This window comes from Alexandromys fortis, unplaced genomic scaffold (genome assembly GCF_014885135.2).
Source record: "Alexandromys fortis isolate MF-2015 unplaced genomic scaffold, M_Fortis_MF-2015_v1.1 scaffold_16, whole genome shotgun sequence".
Lineage (NCBI taxonomy): Eukaryota > Metazoa > Chordata > Mammalia > Rodentia > Cricetidae > Alexandromys > Alexandromys fortis.
In genome coordinates this window covers 858,804-876,891 of record NW_026067893.1, presented here as the reverse complement: position 1 = coordinate 876,891, position 18,088 = coordinate 858,804, and the positions used below count along the sequence as shown (strand labels likewise).

General features: G+C 39.9%; 1 protein-coding gene across 4 annotated transcripts in view; it reads right to left on the bottom strand.

Moving 5' to 3' along the window:
• Positions 1-6,504: 6,504 nt before the first annotated feature.
• Fam204a (family with sequence similarity 204 member A) overlaps positions 6,505-18,088 on the bottom strand; it is a 28,521-nt gene continuing 16,937 nt past the window's right edge. For all 4 annotated transcript variants that reach the window (XM_050148847.1, XM_050148853.1, XM_050148861.1 and 1 more), the window contains 2 exons: positions 7,497-7,603; positions 6,505-6,989 (listed from right to left, as the gene is read on the bottom strand). In XM_050148847.1, the coding sequence (XP_050004804.1) occupies positions 6,938-6,989; positions 7,497-7,603 (159 nt within the window). In that variant the 3' untranslated portion in view covers positions 6,505-6,937. The remainder of the gene's footprint in view (positions 6,990-7,496; positions 7,604-18,088) is intronic.

Sequence of the window (18,088 nt, the reverse complement as noted above, 5' to 3'; positions counted from 1 at the left end):
GTAAAATGAAAGAATCTTTGTGTTCCTTGGTCCATTAAGTCTACCAGTGAATATTTATTAAACACTTGCCACCTATGAAAATGTTGTGGAATATTACTTTAACTAGGCAAAGATGTGTTACATTTGTTTATGCTGCCAAATATTACTTTAACTGTGTAACCAGGTGTTACTTTTGTTTATGCTGCATTTGTTTAATTATGCAAAGAAGTGTTGCGTTTATTTCACCTTGCCTGCCTAAGGCACCAGATTGGTCTAATAAAGAGCTGAGCTGAACAGCCAATAGCAAAGCAGGAGAGGGATAGGTGGGATTGGCAGAGAGAATAAGTAGGAAGAGAAATCTAGGCTTGGAAGAAAGAAGAGGATGAAGAAAAAGGAAGAGAATTAGGAGAAAGAGGGGACACACCTGGGGGAAGAAGAACCAGCCAGACATGAACAGCAGTGAAAGACAGACAGACAGAAGGAAAGAAAAGCAAAAAGCCCTGAGGCAACAGGTAGATAAAGACAAAGGGTTACTTTAAGTTAAAAGAGCTAGCCAGAAAAGAGCCTAAGCTAGGCTGACCATTCATAAGTAATAAGAAGTCTCCATGTCATGACCTGGGAGCTGGTTGGTAGCCCAAAAGAAAGAGCTACATGGTACATGAGACAGTGGGAAAAGTCTCGCAGATGCAGCATTGAAAGTAAACGGCCTGTGACTAAGAGCTGACTCCAAAGGCAGTCCTTTCCTTAGTTCAACACAGGAACTTAGCACTGTGGAATTCTTTGTGGCAAAGTCTGAGGTGTGGTTCAGAGAAACAGCTCTTACCTGGAATGCAAGGGAGTCGGTCGTGAGGGCCCTGATTATCCTGAAGGTCCGAGGAGAAGTTCGTGCGTGCACTGACCACATCAAAGGAACGGAGAATCTGACCTGGTAACGGAGTGCTTGTCCATGCCTGGTCCTGTGCTACACTCTACACGCTATAAGCTCAGGACACTCCAGAGGCCCGTGTGTGCCCAGAGCCTGAAGTCATATTCCAAAGCTGAGCTTTTCTATGATCGTGTCTTCATTCACACCGTAACTTAAAGACAGGGTTTCATGTACCCCAAACAGATAGTTTTGAACTCATTACATAGCAAAGGATAAACTTGATTTTCAAATCCTCTCGCCTTCACCTCATGAATACATGTGATGGATAACCAGTAACTACAACCTGCAGGCCTGGATTACTTAAGGTACCACATATGTATTATTTTCTGTTCGGCAAAGCTGCTGAGTCACTAACAACCATGCAATGTCTAAGATTTAGTCTATAGTGTTCTCTATTAGATTGCATTAACTCATCTTCCCGTGTACCAGAATCACTTCAGAGGGAAAAGAGGAGGTGTTCAAGAAATGTTTCTCAGATATTACCAGGGACTCAAGCTTCATTGTTTCACCACTCCCTGTGACATCCATAATTACTTCTAGTATCATCCACCTTACAGATAAATACAATTTTTCTTTTCTGGGAAGTTATAATTGTATACTATCCATCAAATAATAAAACCTCGAGAGCTGAGACATTTAGCCTGGAGATAAAGTGATATATTAACTTCTTGATCAAATGCCAGAGCTTACAGATGAAATGAAACAGACATCAATAATTACAGCTTGTACTGTCGTTGGTTTCTAAAGCTCCAGGTTCAATGAACAAGTAATAACTGGACAGACACACCCTTCAGGAATGAGAGGTGGGAAAGGATTACCTCATTCCATGCCTGTAACTAAGCAAGCCCCTCACAGCAATTTAACAAGAGGTGGCCCAAAACTCAGGAGGTGGCAGGTAGCAATTGCTCAGGTGGCACCATACACAGGCAGAAAACCTGGCACAGGAGCATTTATTAGGAGGGGAAGCACTGCCCAACCCTTCCCTTTCTTTCCTGAATATTATTATCCTAAGAAGTCTGATCTGAATGTAAAAGACACATACTAAACACCCAATGTTTGAAAATGCCTCACATGGAAAATTTTATTGCTTTTTCTTGAATTTAAAATGGGATTACTAATATCAGTAATATATAATTATGTCTCAGTTAATTCTTAATTTTACAAGCAGATCTGAAAACATAAGGTAATCTGTGGCATTTCATAAACTGTCCCACCAGAGCTGGGTTCCAAAGATCAGATTCACCAAAGCCAGAGGCAAGAAGCTACTCAGAGGGCACTGCTGTGGTTGAAGACCCTGGCGACAGTAACAACCACCCGCAGAACATTCACCAGTGAGCAGACGCAAAGGACAGATGCCACAGAGGCAACTACTTCATCCCAACCCCAGAGCAAAGAGCAATGATTCCCAAGTTTCTTTATGGCCACCACAATCGGCCACAGTCGTTCTTCACTGAGGTCAAGGGTCCCTTTCCCAGTCAGTCTGCTGAGTATGTGAGAGGTGAGGAAATTTTCCTTTCAAGGAGGGCAGTATGGAGAAGAAACAAAACAAATACACATGCAAGACTGGACCTCTGCATATTTATCAAAGCCTACAGAGTACTCAATCGCCAAGGTTTACTTTAGTATCTTATGGTAAAGAACATATATGCTCAAGGCTCAGTGAAAATGTTCTAGAAGATGGAGGTCAAACAGGGGATGGGAAGGAACGCTGTACATGCTATCTTCTAGACTTGAAGGCCAGTGTGCATATGAACCCACGAGGCATGCACAGGATCAAGCCAGTTAACATTCCAACACAGATGGGAAGAATTCATGAAGTCCCACGCCTAGCTGAAGAGCTATTGGCAGGTATTGGCTGTTGGATGAGGACATTTTTTGGAGTAGCGAACTTTGTAGGTTTCCCCAGCTCTGGTGGAACTAATCACACCCACATGTATGCAGGCAGCACTAATAAGACTCAGTAGGTTATCGTCATCATCATCATCATCATCATTACATTCAATTACATTTACACCTTTACATTACGTAAAGGTGAGGGGACACGTTGGCGAATGAGAGGGGAAGAGTTGGGGTGGATGTGATCAAGATAGGTTTTATATATATCTTGTCAAAGAACAAAAATATTCTTTAAAGGTACACATACACATTAATTTAAACGTCTCAATACGTCACTGAAACTTAAGAGCACACTGAGCTTGTTAGCATAAGGTTAAAGTTTGAAAATAAAGACATGTTCTGATTAATTCATAGTAAACATACATCAAGTGACCTGAGGAGATGGCTCAGTGCTGCAAGTTAGAGGCCTGGAGTTCAAATCCCGAGAATGCATGTAAAAGTCAGACAGCCATGATAGCCTCTGTAATCCTAGAACTCATAAAGTAGACAAAGGTCAAGCTGACTAGCTGAGCTGAATACACGCGTGCACACACACATACACACAAATGCACACCACACACATATATACACAGTGAGTGGGGAAAAGCCATAAAATATGCCGCCCTGAGTTCAGAAAGCTCCCAGCTATACAGTGTCCTTCAAGGTCTATGACCAGGTTAGAAGGCACTGATGCCACAAATCTACATTTGCTTTTGGAAAAAGATGTTCATATGTACATTGTCTCAATACTGCTATTTATTTTATAAAAGTTAGAGCTAAGACTCTAGTAGAGTGTAAATTTAAGCCAATGAATAAACAGCTTTAAAAAATATTAAATTGATATGCAAAGTGTTTTTGCCCCCCGCCAAAAACTAAAAATAAAAGCAAATTTTGCCAACACACACAAAAAAAACTTGCACTGCATCTGAATTTGATGACCACATTTCAAAATGGGACTGGATATAACATCAATTTATTTTCCCAAACTTTATTATTGATTAAAAAAACACAACAAAAAATTACCATCTGATTGAAAACTCAGCCTTGTATAATGTATTTAGTTATTAAGATAGATATTTCCAAATAGATAACATTAATCTTTCCCTAACAAAATCATGGGGAGATGACTTGGTGGATAACAGAACTTGTTGAACAGCAGGAGGACCTGAGATTGGATCCCCAAAACTCATGTAAAAAACAAGGATGGCCGCAGACAGGTCTGTAACCCCAGAGCCAGGGCTGCAGAGACAAGGACAAACCTTGATGGGCTCCTGTCTCACTCCAGGCTGGATGAGGTCCCAACTGAAACAAGGGTGGGTGTTGCACTAGCTAGCACACACCACCCACACCCACCCACCCACGACACACTCCCCCCACGCATAACACACACACACGGAAGATTCAACTTTCTCACTGACTGTTAATAACCCAAGTTACTAAAGGACTTCAAAGATAGTTTAGACAAAAGGTGTAAGCCATATGAGATTTGAAGTGTGAGGTTTACAGCTGTAACCAAATGTTCCAATGACATTCTATCTCTGTCTGAGGTCTGTCCCTCCTTTATCTTCCTGCCCCAAAATACAGCGCTTGAGATTTATGATCAGTTGCAAAAATCAGAGTTTAACTGCTGATTTACAGTCTTGGCTGAGGTATTTAACTGTCATCAGAACTAATTATAGCCAGCTTGAGATTACATATTCAAACTCTCCTTTTGGTGAAAGAAATAGAATGTTCTGCTGAAATCAGAAACATCCCGAGGGCTCCTAAACAAGAATGCACTACCAACTTCACTTCTCAAAACCAGTGCAGTAAAAGCTGAAAATTACTGTTCCTCAGTAAGTTGTTCTGACCTGAAGTACTTAGACAATAAATCATGTTACATTAATGCCATACCAATGGTCTAAAACATATTAATCTCACTCAGCAGGAACTGACAATCACATTACTAATCTAATTCAAGCATTCTGGAGGTAGTAAATGAACAAGTTGAAGCTTCAGGAACCATAGTTATTACTGATCCACAAAGAACCCTTATTTCAGTGTAGCCCTGACTACATACATGCCTTGGGTAACACCGATACTCTAGGAATAATGCTGCCATTTTATTATTCTAAGGAATAAGTTAAATTAAAGCTCACCCCAAATAAAACTAATTCCAAATAAGAGATGAGCAGATACAGCAAAAGCACTGTGCTGCTTTCTCACCCAACCCCTCCTTCCCACCCTCTACCCACAGCAGTGCACCCACAGTCCACGTCCACACAAGCATGGAACTGAGTGCTCTTCTCTGACCACCTTCCCCCAGTTAAGCTCCAGCTGTAAGAGCAAAGGATCCGAGCATCCACATGGTATCTCACGACTATCTACATATCCCAGGGGATATGATGCCTCTTTTTGGCCTCCACAGGTATCAGACAAGCACACGGTACAGAGACATACATGCAGGCAGAACACGCCATACATATAAAAGGGGAATAAATCTTGAAAAGCAGAGGCAAACTGCTGGCACTGGGGTGGGTGAGCAGGGCCTCGCTGATTAGACAGAGGAGTCGGAGGCTCCACGATCTGATCCTGACTAAAAACTCCACCAAGGTCTGAGAGGGGGAAAAGTGCTGGCAAAAGTACTAGCCTTAGTGAACGTAACAACAAAAAAAACCAAGGTGGATGTCCAAGGAGAACGCATGTTCTGAGGTCCTTACATAAGAAACCAGCCACATGAGGAACTTTGGGGGAAACATTCTTGCATTGTGAAGCATACATTCACTCAGAGTACACAGTACTCAGGAACATTTATAAATGGACACCTTTCAAAGGTATGACAAGTCAGTGGATATCCAATCTCCTAGATCTCAGTTCTCAACTAAATGGAAACAAGATTTGACATTTGGTGTTTTTTTTTTTTTATTATTATTATTGTTTAGACAGGGTTTCTTTGTGTACCCTTGGCAGTCCTGGAACTCACTCTGTAGACCAGGCTGGCCTCAAACTCACAGAGATCCACCTGCCTCTGCCTCCTGAGCACTGGGATTAAAAGTGTGTGCCACCACCACCCAGCAACATCTGGCCTCTTAATGAGCAACAAATTATTCACTAATTCTTTATATAAAGAAAACTTACATATCGCCATAAGTTAATGAAGTTGTTACTGCTTTAAATCTAAAAATAATATAACTAAAATCATGACTAATTTTTTACAGTGTCCACATTTAGTCTTGCCAGTTATCAAATGACTGATTTCCATTAGGACTGTAAAACACATGCCTAAGGACAATGACTCCCAGGTATTAGTTCTCTCTTTAGCCTCATTAACTCATTTCATCTTTCAAGTGGCAGAGGAAGAGGTAACAACAAATGAGCTGTTAGACATCCAGAGTTGTGATATCCTGGGTTACAACCCAGGATACAACCTGTCTAGCACAATCGGACCATTTCCTTTTCAAACAACAATCACAATTTAAAGAATGACATGGTTGAGAAATAGTTAGAAAGATATTTTCTAGGCAAAGCTGAAATCATTCTCCAGAGATGTTATGTCCACTTTTTACTGGAGTGAGAGGTCCTTCTGTCTATGTGTTGCTTTTACCATTTTACTTTAATTATGCCCACTGACATTACACAAAAATTAATCAATTGCTTTTACTATGTGACTACAAAATATGAATTCTACTGCCTCCATAAAGAATCAATAATTATTCTTATAACACTGAAGTAATTAAAGACACTGGTAAAGTCATTAACAATTGAGAATTTTTATATTTATGACTAATCTATTATAAACAAAAGCCAATATGAAAAACACAATTCTAGAAAAAGTACAGTCATGTTAAGAATAGATAAGGAAGTACAAGGACCTCATAGGCTATGCTAGACCTAACAGAAGAAACACAAAATTGATTTTAAACTGTAGGTTTATACAAATAAATAAAACTCTTCCCATCTTGTACATACGCTTAGAATTTCTTACACAAATATAAAAATGCTCATTTCCTTTACAAACTTTCTAGAAAAAAGAATTTATAATCAGCTCCCAAGTTTTAGGTTTATTTTTTTCTACCCTTATCAATTTTCTGACATTTTAAACCTAAACAGGAAAATCTTTTTGGTAAATGAAGCAGGCCAGTCAGTCTCTCAATGAACATCCTAAAGAACTCTGCGAGGCTACATATATCCCATGTTGCTTTTAGTTTCCCATCTCTTCTTTGCTTCAAACCTAAAACGAGGAGCATAAAAATCTCAATTTACTTCTAAAATAAAATAACTTGTTTGGTAAGTGACCAAAGCACTGCAATTTCACAACTACCACAGGTTGAGGAGACGCCTCCCTCTTATAACCCCATAGGCTGAGGAGATCCTGCCCCATTATAACCCCACAGGCTGAGGAGATGCCTCCCAGTAATAACCCCACACTCATTCTACTGGCGCATACAACAAACTGGGTTCAATGGATAAGCAGACTTTCGGCAATTCCTACCAAGTAAATAGAATCGTGACTTTTTTTTCTTCAATTTTTAAACATTATTATTATGTTGCATGTCTGAGTGTTCTGCCTGCATGTATGTCTGTGTACCAAATGCATGCCTGGTCCCCAGAAACCAGAAGAGGGCATCAAATCCCTTGAATTGCACAGTTGTTGAGTCACCATGTGTGTGCTTGGAATTGAACCCTAGTCTTCCTAACAGCTGAACCATCTGATCCACCCAGGACAAAGTGAACTTACCCCCACGCCAGTTTCTTCTTCTTTCGAGCAGCCTGTGAGTTTTCAGCCTCCTTTTTGGCTTTAACAAACTTGTGGCAGGCAATTGCTTTGGCAATTTTTACACCAAGCTAAGAATTATGGAAGAAAAAAGGGGGGAAAAAATGTAAAAAGAAATATCCTAACTAATGTAGGAATTACAATAGTACAAAAACTTGGGCACACATAGTTCAAGAGCTGTGACTGGAAAGAAGAAATGCTACACCTGGGCCCCTGACAAAGCATAACCAATACACAGATATGGCTTCTACTGCCCTTCACCACTCAAGTCCTCTACCCCAGTTGCACCATCCATCCCCTGGATGAAATCCTTCCCAAACTCAGACCCTCTGAGGGTCCACAAAGGTAGTAATGAGGCCCTTCAAGCTATCCTGCCATTCTGTAGGCTGAACAGGAATTTTCCCTGATAAGGCTGCAAACAGACTGACAGAGACATCAACTTTCTTTGCTCTGGGCTAGAATTACAGCAACTCAGTATGGTCACACCATTATCTCATGCTGATCAGAAGCTCTGATTGGCAGCCACAGATGGGATTAATGAAACATGGGGAAGCTAATTACTACTTCATAAATGCACTCTGCATGATGGGCAACAGCTTTTAAGTCTCTGAGAGAGAAAAGAATATAAGGGGAGTCAGAAAGTAAAGAAGCTGAACTCCAGGACCTAGCTGTGTCCTGGGCAGCAGCCCTGTTCGTGCTTCCCTCACTGCTAACTGCTGGCCCTAAAAGATTCATTTAACGTGAATCCCAATCCGGATTCTTCTCTAGCTCAGCCTGTTAAGTTCTTGCCTCTGTAATTCTCTAGCACTTGCTACATTGCAAAGTATTTCCCAGGAAGCATCTCCTGAGCAGCAATGCCAGAATGCAACTTTCAGGGGGTATGTAAACTATGCATCCATATGCACGACAGATCCATGAAGAATCAAGGTGAGGGCAGGTGGGATGGTGGGATACACCTGGAATCCCAGGCAAAGGGACGCTGCCCAGGGAAGCAAAGCTGTGCTGCAGTAATCAACACCAGGCCGCTCAGGCAGGGCTGCATAGCTAGACTCTGCCTCAAAAACAAAGGAAGCTTTAAATCAATGAAGGCTTTCGATCTTCCTGATGTTTCTTGGCATTCCTATTCCTTCATTCAACTAAGCACATATTAGGAGACAGGCAGACTTGCGGAGAAGAAACACAGGAAGCCATTCAAATTAGCCTATCAAAATCTGAGTTTTAGAGAATTGCCTGGCTGGGAGTCTAGTAAGGCATGGTTGGAAGTGAAGAGTTCACGCGCAAGAAGTAAACTTAGACAGATGAAGTCTGTAATGCTTGACACATCTCTCAGATGTTCTTGGGGAAAACAGAATATCTGTATTTCTCTGCTGATTCCATTCCATTTAATACAAACTAAATAAAAGAATGATGCATGATACAGTTTACCAAGTCCCCCAGGTCAAAGTCCAATTTACCTCTCAGCTACTTTTTATTATATTTAAACTCATTCCTCTCCCTTGGGTAAGAAACAATACAATGTGAATTATATTTGCTATCCACCATTACCACGAGTGAAAGTTGTTTTCCCAAACTGTTGTAATGTCAAATTACAGTTCTATATTTTTAACTTACTAAAGTTTCTCCTCTGAGTTCCCCAGATATAAGACAGACAAACCAAGGAGCACCATGGACAGACTCTCTACCCTACCACAGCCAAATAGAAATGCTTCCAGAATTGCTGCAAAGCTAAAAATAAAACCAAACCTAGAACCACCAGCTTCATGGCAAAGTTACAGAGGCCACTATCAAAACACAGTATAAACTTTTAAGAATTCTTAAACTGCAGAGTGGGCTCCATCACTTTGTGAACTAAATAAACTACCAGGTTTATAGGAGCACTTTCAGACAATGTTCCTATAAGGACGTAGTATCTACCTGCTTTAGACCATAGCCCAGGTTAAATATAATGTTCTTCAATTAAAACAAGGTTTTTTTACAGAAAAAAATTACGATTTGTAATGATGAAAATCCACAGTAGTTTTTGACTTTTGAATGCTTAAGTGAATATGTTTCACTTATTTCTGTGGAGAAAGAAATGGAACAAGAATATCTGGAAATACAAAAAGATAACAAGGCCTTCCATGAAGAGGTAGTTGAGAAAAAAATGTATTTTTCAGTGGAGATGTCAAACCCGAGTTTCAGAATATAAAAGGATACTGTGCTGTATTTCTACGACAAACAAGACAGGCAGACAGGAATCACCCTTTCACCTCTATACAAGAAAAATGCATCTTCCTGCCCAATGTAAACATCCCAAAAGCTTGGTCAATGGCTTTTATATTAAATAAAAAAAGTGAATTTAAAAAAAAAAAAACAGTTCGGGGTCATCAGATAACTATAGTAACACAATGAAAGAAGACATTTTTAATGAATAAAAATACATACAGGATTTCTTGTATGTGTAGCCAAAGTATCAGCATTTTCCATATAGAACATCCAATATTTTGCTGCATTTTAATTAAGGTGTCTAAACATTATCACAAAGAACTGCAAATTGGTCGGAGCATGCGGTAAGGAAAATTAAGCTCTAAAGGCTTTTTATCACCGTATTTCAGGAACCAAGGGTGTAAAATGTTCTAATTTGGGATATATTAAAAGCCATAAAAGGTCTTTCAAAAAGATTAATGGTACTTTGCTTGGATTTAAGATAAGGGCTTTAGCTGGTTGGAAAAGCAGGGCCCTGGCTGGACCCTTGAGGCATTCATCTTTACAGCCACTTGGAAGATTTGTAAAAGCGCCTGCACAACCTCAAGCAAATGCACCGCGACATTTTTTTAATTCCTTTCAATTTTACAGGTTCAGTGTGTGTAAACCATATTGGGTCGTAAAACAGATATGATGGCACATCCTTATAAACACACTGCAGGTTTCAAAAAAAAAAAAACCTTCAAAATAAAGTTAGTTCCTCTTACAAATGTTCTCATAAAGTTTCCTGATAATCTTTTGAAGCATCTGATTCCAACGGCTTAATCTAGCACTGCGACGAACTGCTTATCCGTTTTATAAAATATTTTAGTCATCTCAAAATTACTAGCTTGTAACAGAGTTATGAAGTTTTCCTCCCTTTTGAACACTTTCAAGGCACTTATTTAAAAATACCAATTATCATACTTTAACTTTTTATAGAATAATAGGTCTCTATGAAAAATATTTATGCCGTTCTCTTTTGTTCTTTAATTAAATGAAAACAGATGTTTTCTGAAGTAAAGCGGAACCATTACTGGAGTACTTAAAGTGTTAAGGTCTTTAATTTTTATATCAGTTTGGCCGACAATTCCTGATTGTCTTTACTCAAGCTCAACATTAATGTCAAGCAAGTTACCTAGGAGACGAAAGAGATCAAAGAGACAAAAAAACCCTCCAATGTCTGATTAATCAAGCCTGCAAACAGCTTATTTCTTTTAGCCTGCATGCAAGTATGAAAATGAGATTCTGGGAGCCGAACATTGTGCAGATTTGTTCATTCTTATCAGAACAAAGCCAGCGGCAGCTTATTTCATGGATCATTGGCACTGTCATCAGCGCTACACAGAACGGGTGACAGCTCCTCATTTTGAAGCTTGAACAAAATTAGCAAAAAGTCGGCACAAATTAGCCTCTCATCTTTTTAGTAATATGACATTATTCATTTACTTTTTATCCAATTTTTAATTTTTTCCTTGTCAGCTATCCCTTTCTAGTGTCTCTCACATGCCATCGTAAAATGCCTTCTGAGAAACAAGCACAGAAACAGTCAAAGTTGAAGTAACACACAAAGTTCAAGAGCAAAGAACAAGCATTTCCAATGGTCAGTTCTGTTGTGTTTTAAAATTTAAGTTTCAAAACTTTGCAATAATTGATTTTTAAAAACAACTCAGGATGCCACTGTATTTCAAGGATATAACCAGGCTAATGGGTTTCAGGCAAACCCCAGCCTAAGGTGGCATCCGCCACAGTAAATGTTACACGGGTCTTTCTCTCCATGGTTACACCTGGGATGCCAGTGTTCTGACAACAGCCTAAGCTATGACACAGCTCATCGTTAACTGAATTTTCAATCAAGATCTTTTCTTTGTATCACTGGCATCTTGTTTCAATGTTAACTTGAAGTGTGTGCATACACAGGCTGACATGTTTGTCTATGTTTGTGTATCACATTAGTGTCTAGATGTACAACCAGATACATACCTATATCTCCTGCCAGCTTACTTCAATGCATAACCAGCAACACTGATTTAAACACACTAGGAAGACAGATGCACATATACACATATAATACGATCCATACACTCTGATTTAATCGCGAAATAGTTTACAGAATGCCCATTTTTAATAACTTCAAATTATACCTAGATTACAATATTCCAAAGCAGAAGAAAAAGACATTACATTGCTGAAATTACTCCTGGATATTGACATTTATATTCAAACAATTTATTCCATTCATAAAGGAGAAAAAGCATTAAAAAATTAACCATAAGCTGTTAGATGCTTTACACAGCCCCATAAGAAAGACAGTTTTTTGAAAGAACTGTAGTACTGTTTTCAGCAATTTCTTTATCTCTGTTCTTCTAAGTAAGAAAGCCTATTAACAAGCTTTGAACTTAAAATCACATTTACAATAATGTGCCATCAACAGTTTTATAAGCTAATTAGAAAAAGATTAATTAATGACTGGCTGCTAATAAAATGGCAATCATGAAGAAAGAAACCAAGGGTGCTAAGCTTCAACTACCACCAATTAAGAGCTAATTACAAACAAATTATATATGTGTTTTGCTGTGGGCTTTAATTTACTAAAATGGTTTTAATTAAAAGAGAAAACATGCTGATTAATTGAACTGCAGAAAAAAATCTACAGTATAAACTGTGCTTTGTCTGTCTCTTTAATTAGACTTGTAACATCTGAAATCTTTTTTTAAGGTTAGTTAAAAGCACAGATAAACATAATTAAGACAGCGCATAAGGAATGCCATTCAAGGTGAGTACCCGGCCAGACCCCAGAGGTTAAAAGAAACCTTCACAATGCAATGAGATTCGAATGAGCACACCTGGAAACCACAGAGGGATGCCCTTCGCTAAACACCAATTTTACTTTTCTGAGGCCAACTCGCTTCGACTTCGAAGCTGCAGGGTCTTTATGGGAGGAAAACGTCTTTAAACTAGATGTAAAGGAATTCATCCAGGCCTTCTCTCATGTGGTCAGAGAAGCTTATTCCATGTACCGTGTTCCTCTACATGTAACAAACAAGTTGTTAGAGTTAAGGCGAAGAAGTCTTTAAAAAAATTAAAACTACCATGTTAAAACCCCACTACTATGTGCAGACAAGAGGAAAAACAGGGAGAAATGTCCGAATTAAAAAGCACTGAGAGGACCAAAGATAAAGAAAATGAGTCAGTCAGTCCTGGAGGACCCTCAGCAGCAGGCACATCCGGCCTCCAGGAGAGAGTGTCCATCCCCTCAGGGGCTGGTGGAGCTGCCTAGCGACAGCCTACTACTGAGAGGGCTTTTCCTCCCCAGTGCCCCATCCTCTTTCCTACTGCCAACCCACCAGTAAAACACCACAAAGGAAACGGCACTAAGCTGTTCTTACTACTAAAAAGAGAAGTTGATCAAGAAAACACCAGGACTGGAAGGCAGAATAGTATTAAAAGGCAAGACATATTTTGCCGAAGTCTGCAGATATCCACACAAAATGACTGTAAGTAAAACCTACCATCTGTTTTTAGAGAAAACTCATGGTTGGCAGCATTTGTCAAACACACTCCTGCTAACTGCAGCATCTCCTTTCCATAAACATAAAATAGTGGTTGGAATAAAGACATGACATTTACTCTTTATATGTGTGTGTATACATATATATATATATATATATATATGTAAAAAATCTGTACTGTGCTCTTTTTACTCACTCTTCAGATACCAGAAATCACAATATTTATAACTACAGAAAGAATGTGCCTGTCTTCAGCAGCACTAGATGTCCCAGCAATACGTTTTTATAATGGTTAACTGGAATATGCTGTTCAGCATTGTATCTGAGCAATTTTAACTCAAAAGCTTGGTTTCAGGATATTTCTTCCCAAAAAGAGTATTCATGAGAAGAGGACACTGGACAGGGGGAACTGAAGTACACATGAGGAACATATGCAGTTAAAGGAGGGTAAGTGACTCATTTGAGGGTGGGAAGATACTGTTTGTGACCAAGTGAAGCTCGTTTTTAACTGCACAAGCTAACAGAAAAATGTTTAGAGAAAAGTCCTTTTTCCAAATGTAATAGTCACTCCAATTGCTGCCCACTAAATTAAATTCAGACTTTAGCAGTGAATGTCAAAGTATTTGTTTCCACAGGTCTCTCTAGACTGAAGATAATGAGTCAGTAAGGACAGCAGCTAAGGAGGAAGGGTGGAAGATGAGCAGATGCTCTGCCAAGTCAGAGGTCAACGCCGCCAGACACCTCCAAACAAGAGTTTAGAGAAAGATGGAACACTTTCATCGGTACACCCGTCTAAGTCCTTAGAAACTGTTACAGCTCCGAATGGGCAGATAAGCAGAAGGGGCACTCTCCCAAGAGTCTAGCTTTGCACAGCAAACCCTAAAATGATAGCATAGTCTAAGCTTAGACACAGACTTTAAGTTGCCCATTTTCCCCAAACCAGATTCCACACAAACTCAGTCATCACAAATTTGAAGGACACATTTCTGGGAAATTATGTGGTTGCTGCGTCACAATGAGAGCACACCAAGAGCCTAATTTTGACACCCTCTCTTTGAGGGCTGTTCTCAAGGTCTATTCACAGACGTGGTTCTACTTTTAACTTAATTTTTCTCAAAATTGATGCTGCCCTACTCGCTTCACAAGCTTTTAAATGTTAAACATCAAAATGAGCTTCACCTATGGCTGGAAAGGGCTTTAAGAACTCTGGGGTCTGTGCCTCTGAGCAAAGGCTTTATCAGCAGGTCCCAGTCACTGCTTCTTGAGAAAAGCAAACGCTGCTGTTATTAAAAACCAATCTACCTGAATTTCAAAAGGACACCTACCATGCATATATACACTCTATTCATAAAAGGTTTCTGCCCCAAACTCATAGTTTTCTAGAATCCCATCTCATCGTCAATGTGTCTAGCTTGCACCGGTCCCTGTCAAAGCTCTTCTTGACTGGACATTCCTCGCGGGCGCTCAAAGCGTGGGCACAGCACTGGAGTCTTCCTGAGACCATGTAAGAACAGCAGAGATGACCCAGCTGTCCTTTCAGTTATACAGGATATAAATTACTGGGTTTTCTTTTAATTAGAATTCATTAAACTCAAAATAAATCATTTGAATTTACCAAAACATAGCTTTACATATGTATCACAGTAAAAAAAAAAAGGGACAATTGAAAAAATGTTATTTTCACATGTGCTAAAAACAGTATTTCTAAATCAATCTCATTTGTCATAGAGTATGACAGGAAAGGACAGATCTCGAAATAAAACTCCTAATCAGCATTATAAAATCCCAACTTCTAAAACAGCAAGATAAAACCAAACTACAATACCAGTATCCTCAAAGAAATCCCTATTTCTAAAAAAAACACTAGAGGTGCAGCCCTGAATGGGTTTTCAGGCAGTCAAACATGTACAGAACAAGGCAGGTCGCCAGGGCGAGGCCGGCACAGAACACACGTGGAGCTCCTTACACACCCAGCACACACAGAACACACGTGGAGCTCCTTACACACCCAGCACACACAGAACACACGTGGAGCTCCTTACACACCCAGCACACCATCCGGGAAATTGTCCAGGTTCGTGAGATTTGAAATGGATTTAGAAAACAATCTATAATCAAATTCCTCACACTGAAACTGAAGTTTAGTCTTGATTTGCCATGTAAGAAAATACCGTCAAGTGGAACTGGAGGGGATGGTTCAAAGTTAAAAGCACTTACTGCTTATGCAGAGGACTACAACTCAGTTCCCAGCACCCACATCAGGCAACTTAACAACTCCAGCTCCAGGAGATCTGGACACCTCTCCTACCGTCCTTGGGCAACTACACTCAAATGTGTATTGATGAAAAAGTGAACACACACATATGCAATTAAAAAAACAACAACAACAAAAAAAAAAATCTTAAGCCAGGCAGTGGTGGCGCATGCCTTTAATCTCAGCACTTGGGAGGCAGAGGCCAGAGGATCTCTTGAGTTCAAGGCCAGCCCCTTCTACAAGAGCTAGTTCCAGGACAGCCAAGACTTTACAGAGAAACCCTGTCTTGAAAAAAAAAAGAAAAAAAATTGATGTGGGATATTCTTTTGTATATGTGTTGCTTTTATTGGCTAATGAATAAAGCTGTTTCAGCCAATGACTTAGTAGAGTAAAGCAGGCAGGAAATCTGAACAGAGAAACAGAGAGATTAGGCGGCATCAAGGAGACACCATGTAGCTGCTGAAGGAGAAAGATGCCCAGAACTTTACCCAGTAAGCCACAGCCTTGTGGTGATACACAGATGAATAGAATTGAGTTAAGAGCTAACTAGAAATACGCTTGAGCCATTGGCCAAACAATGTTGATATTAATATAATTTCTGTGTGATTATTCAGGTCTGGGCAGCCGGAAAACGAACGAGCAGTCTCTACTTACAAATAATAATAATAAAATACAAAAAATCTTTCTAAAAGTAAACGTTTTAAAGACCTAAAGTCCTTTGGCAATCACAATAACTTCCCTATACAAGAAGAACCAGCAATAGATGCCGAATTAGACAAAACGACAGCAAGAGAACATGTGCAGCCGTGAACTATCTCTCCATAAAGTATTTACTCACCACAGACGGGGAAACGGTGTAGAAACTCAGTGGTATCACCCTCATCAAAGCAAAACCATCAAAAGTGGCACAAAGAGCGAACATGTGCCTCTGGAGAGCCCGAGAGGTCCCATGTCACTGCTGTGACTCACCATGAGGAAATACTAGACAAAACACAATTGAGGGGTGTGTACTAACTGGCTTCTCCTCAAAAACAAGGTCTTGGAAAACAGGGACAGAGCAGCTATTCTAGATCAAAGGAAGGGGTCCGGTCCGCTGAGGCAGCTGCCTATGTAGGGAAGAGGTCACAGACACAATGCTTGGGTCCTCCAAAAGAAGAATGGATGGAAAAGGCAAGAGTACCAGTTTGAGTCCTTAATCCTGTAAAGTGCAATAAGGGCAGACACAGCATTTCTAAAAATCAGCAGGCGACCGCACACTACAGTCCTGCTGGTTTTCTTAAGTTGGATCTTGGGCTTTACTCTCCACCAAACCCAGACCAGCAACCAAACCAACACAAAACAGCCCTGGAACCTTTCAAGCCATTCAAGACACTTGTCAACAAGTAGCACAGGGTGAGTGACTTCCTCAGCAGAGATACAGTCAGTCAGCACCAGCTCCCTCAAAGGTTTCATTCCTGATCCACACTAAGCTGCCACTAGCTTCTACACCCACAACCTGACAAGAGTTCAACCCACTGGTTGGCTACTACTGCCCTGTGTGGTTTCCAGTCCCTGAAAGCATCCCTAGATCCTACTCTTTCCTAGTCCCACCCTGACGTCCTTAGAGTCAGGACAGACATCAAACCCCTGAGGTCCTGTCCAAGCCCACAGGCAGTTCTCCTCCATCATTCCCTGTCAAACCTGAAGATGACATTCACTAACTGGTAGCATAGACTGATATATAGGGATGTTATTTCCACTGAAGAAGCCACAGATAACCAACAGGTAACAGGAAATCCGACTGAACTTGGGGCACAATTTAACATACCTTCAAGTTCATTTTATTAAATGAACTTTATCTTTCCCCTTAGAAATTGTAATGAAATACTATTTTATCTAACAAGCACTACATTTAATCAAAATGCGGCACTCTTTTATGAAATAGAGCAATTGTCAAACCGTAAGCATAAGGAGTACTAGAAGACGGGAAGAGCAGAATACCTTTTAAGGAAAAAGCAGACAGGGTATTTCATAGCTCAACTACCAGGTAACCGTATCAAAGCTTTGATGGCTATGCTAAGTCATAGTACCCTCACAAATTAAAAACATACCAAATGCCTGACATGCATTTATTTTTTTCTTAAATAATGCAGTAATTCTATTTCTGGATATATACACAAAAGAAGTTCAAACAAGGATTCGAACAGATGCTAGTGTGCTCATATTTACAGTAGCATGGTTCACAACAAACTGTGGGAGCACTGTCTACCAGCAATTCAATGTACAGACGATGGCACTAGTACCCCAGATGAGGCAGAGTATCAATCAGTTTGAAATGGAAGAAAATTCTGACATATACTACAACACAGTGATCACTAAAGAAGTTATGCCAAACAAAATATACCAGACACAAACGCATAAGCATATGTCTTATATGAAGCAGCTATAGCAACTGAATGCAGAGGCAAAGCGGCATGATATCAAAGCAGGGTGAAGAGGAACTTGCAAAGTAATGGTTTAAGTTGCAGAGTTTCAGTTTTGCAAAAAAAAAAAAAAAAAAAAAAAAAAAAACCTCGCCATGGTAACTG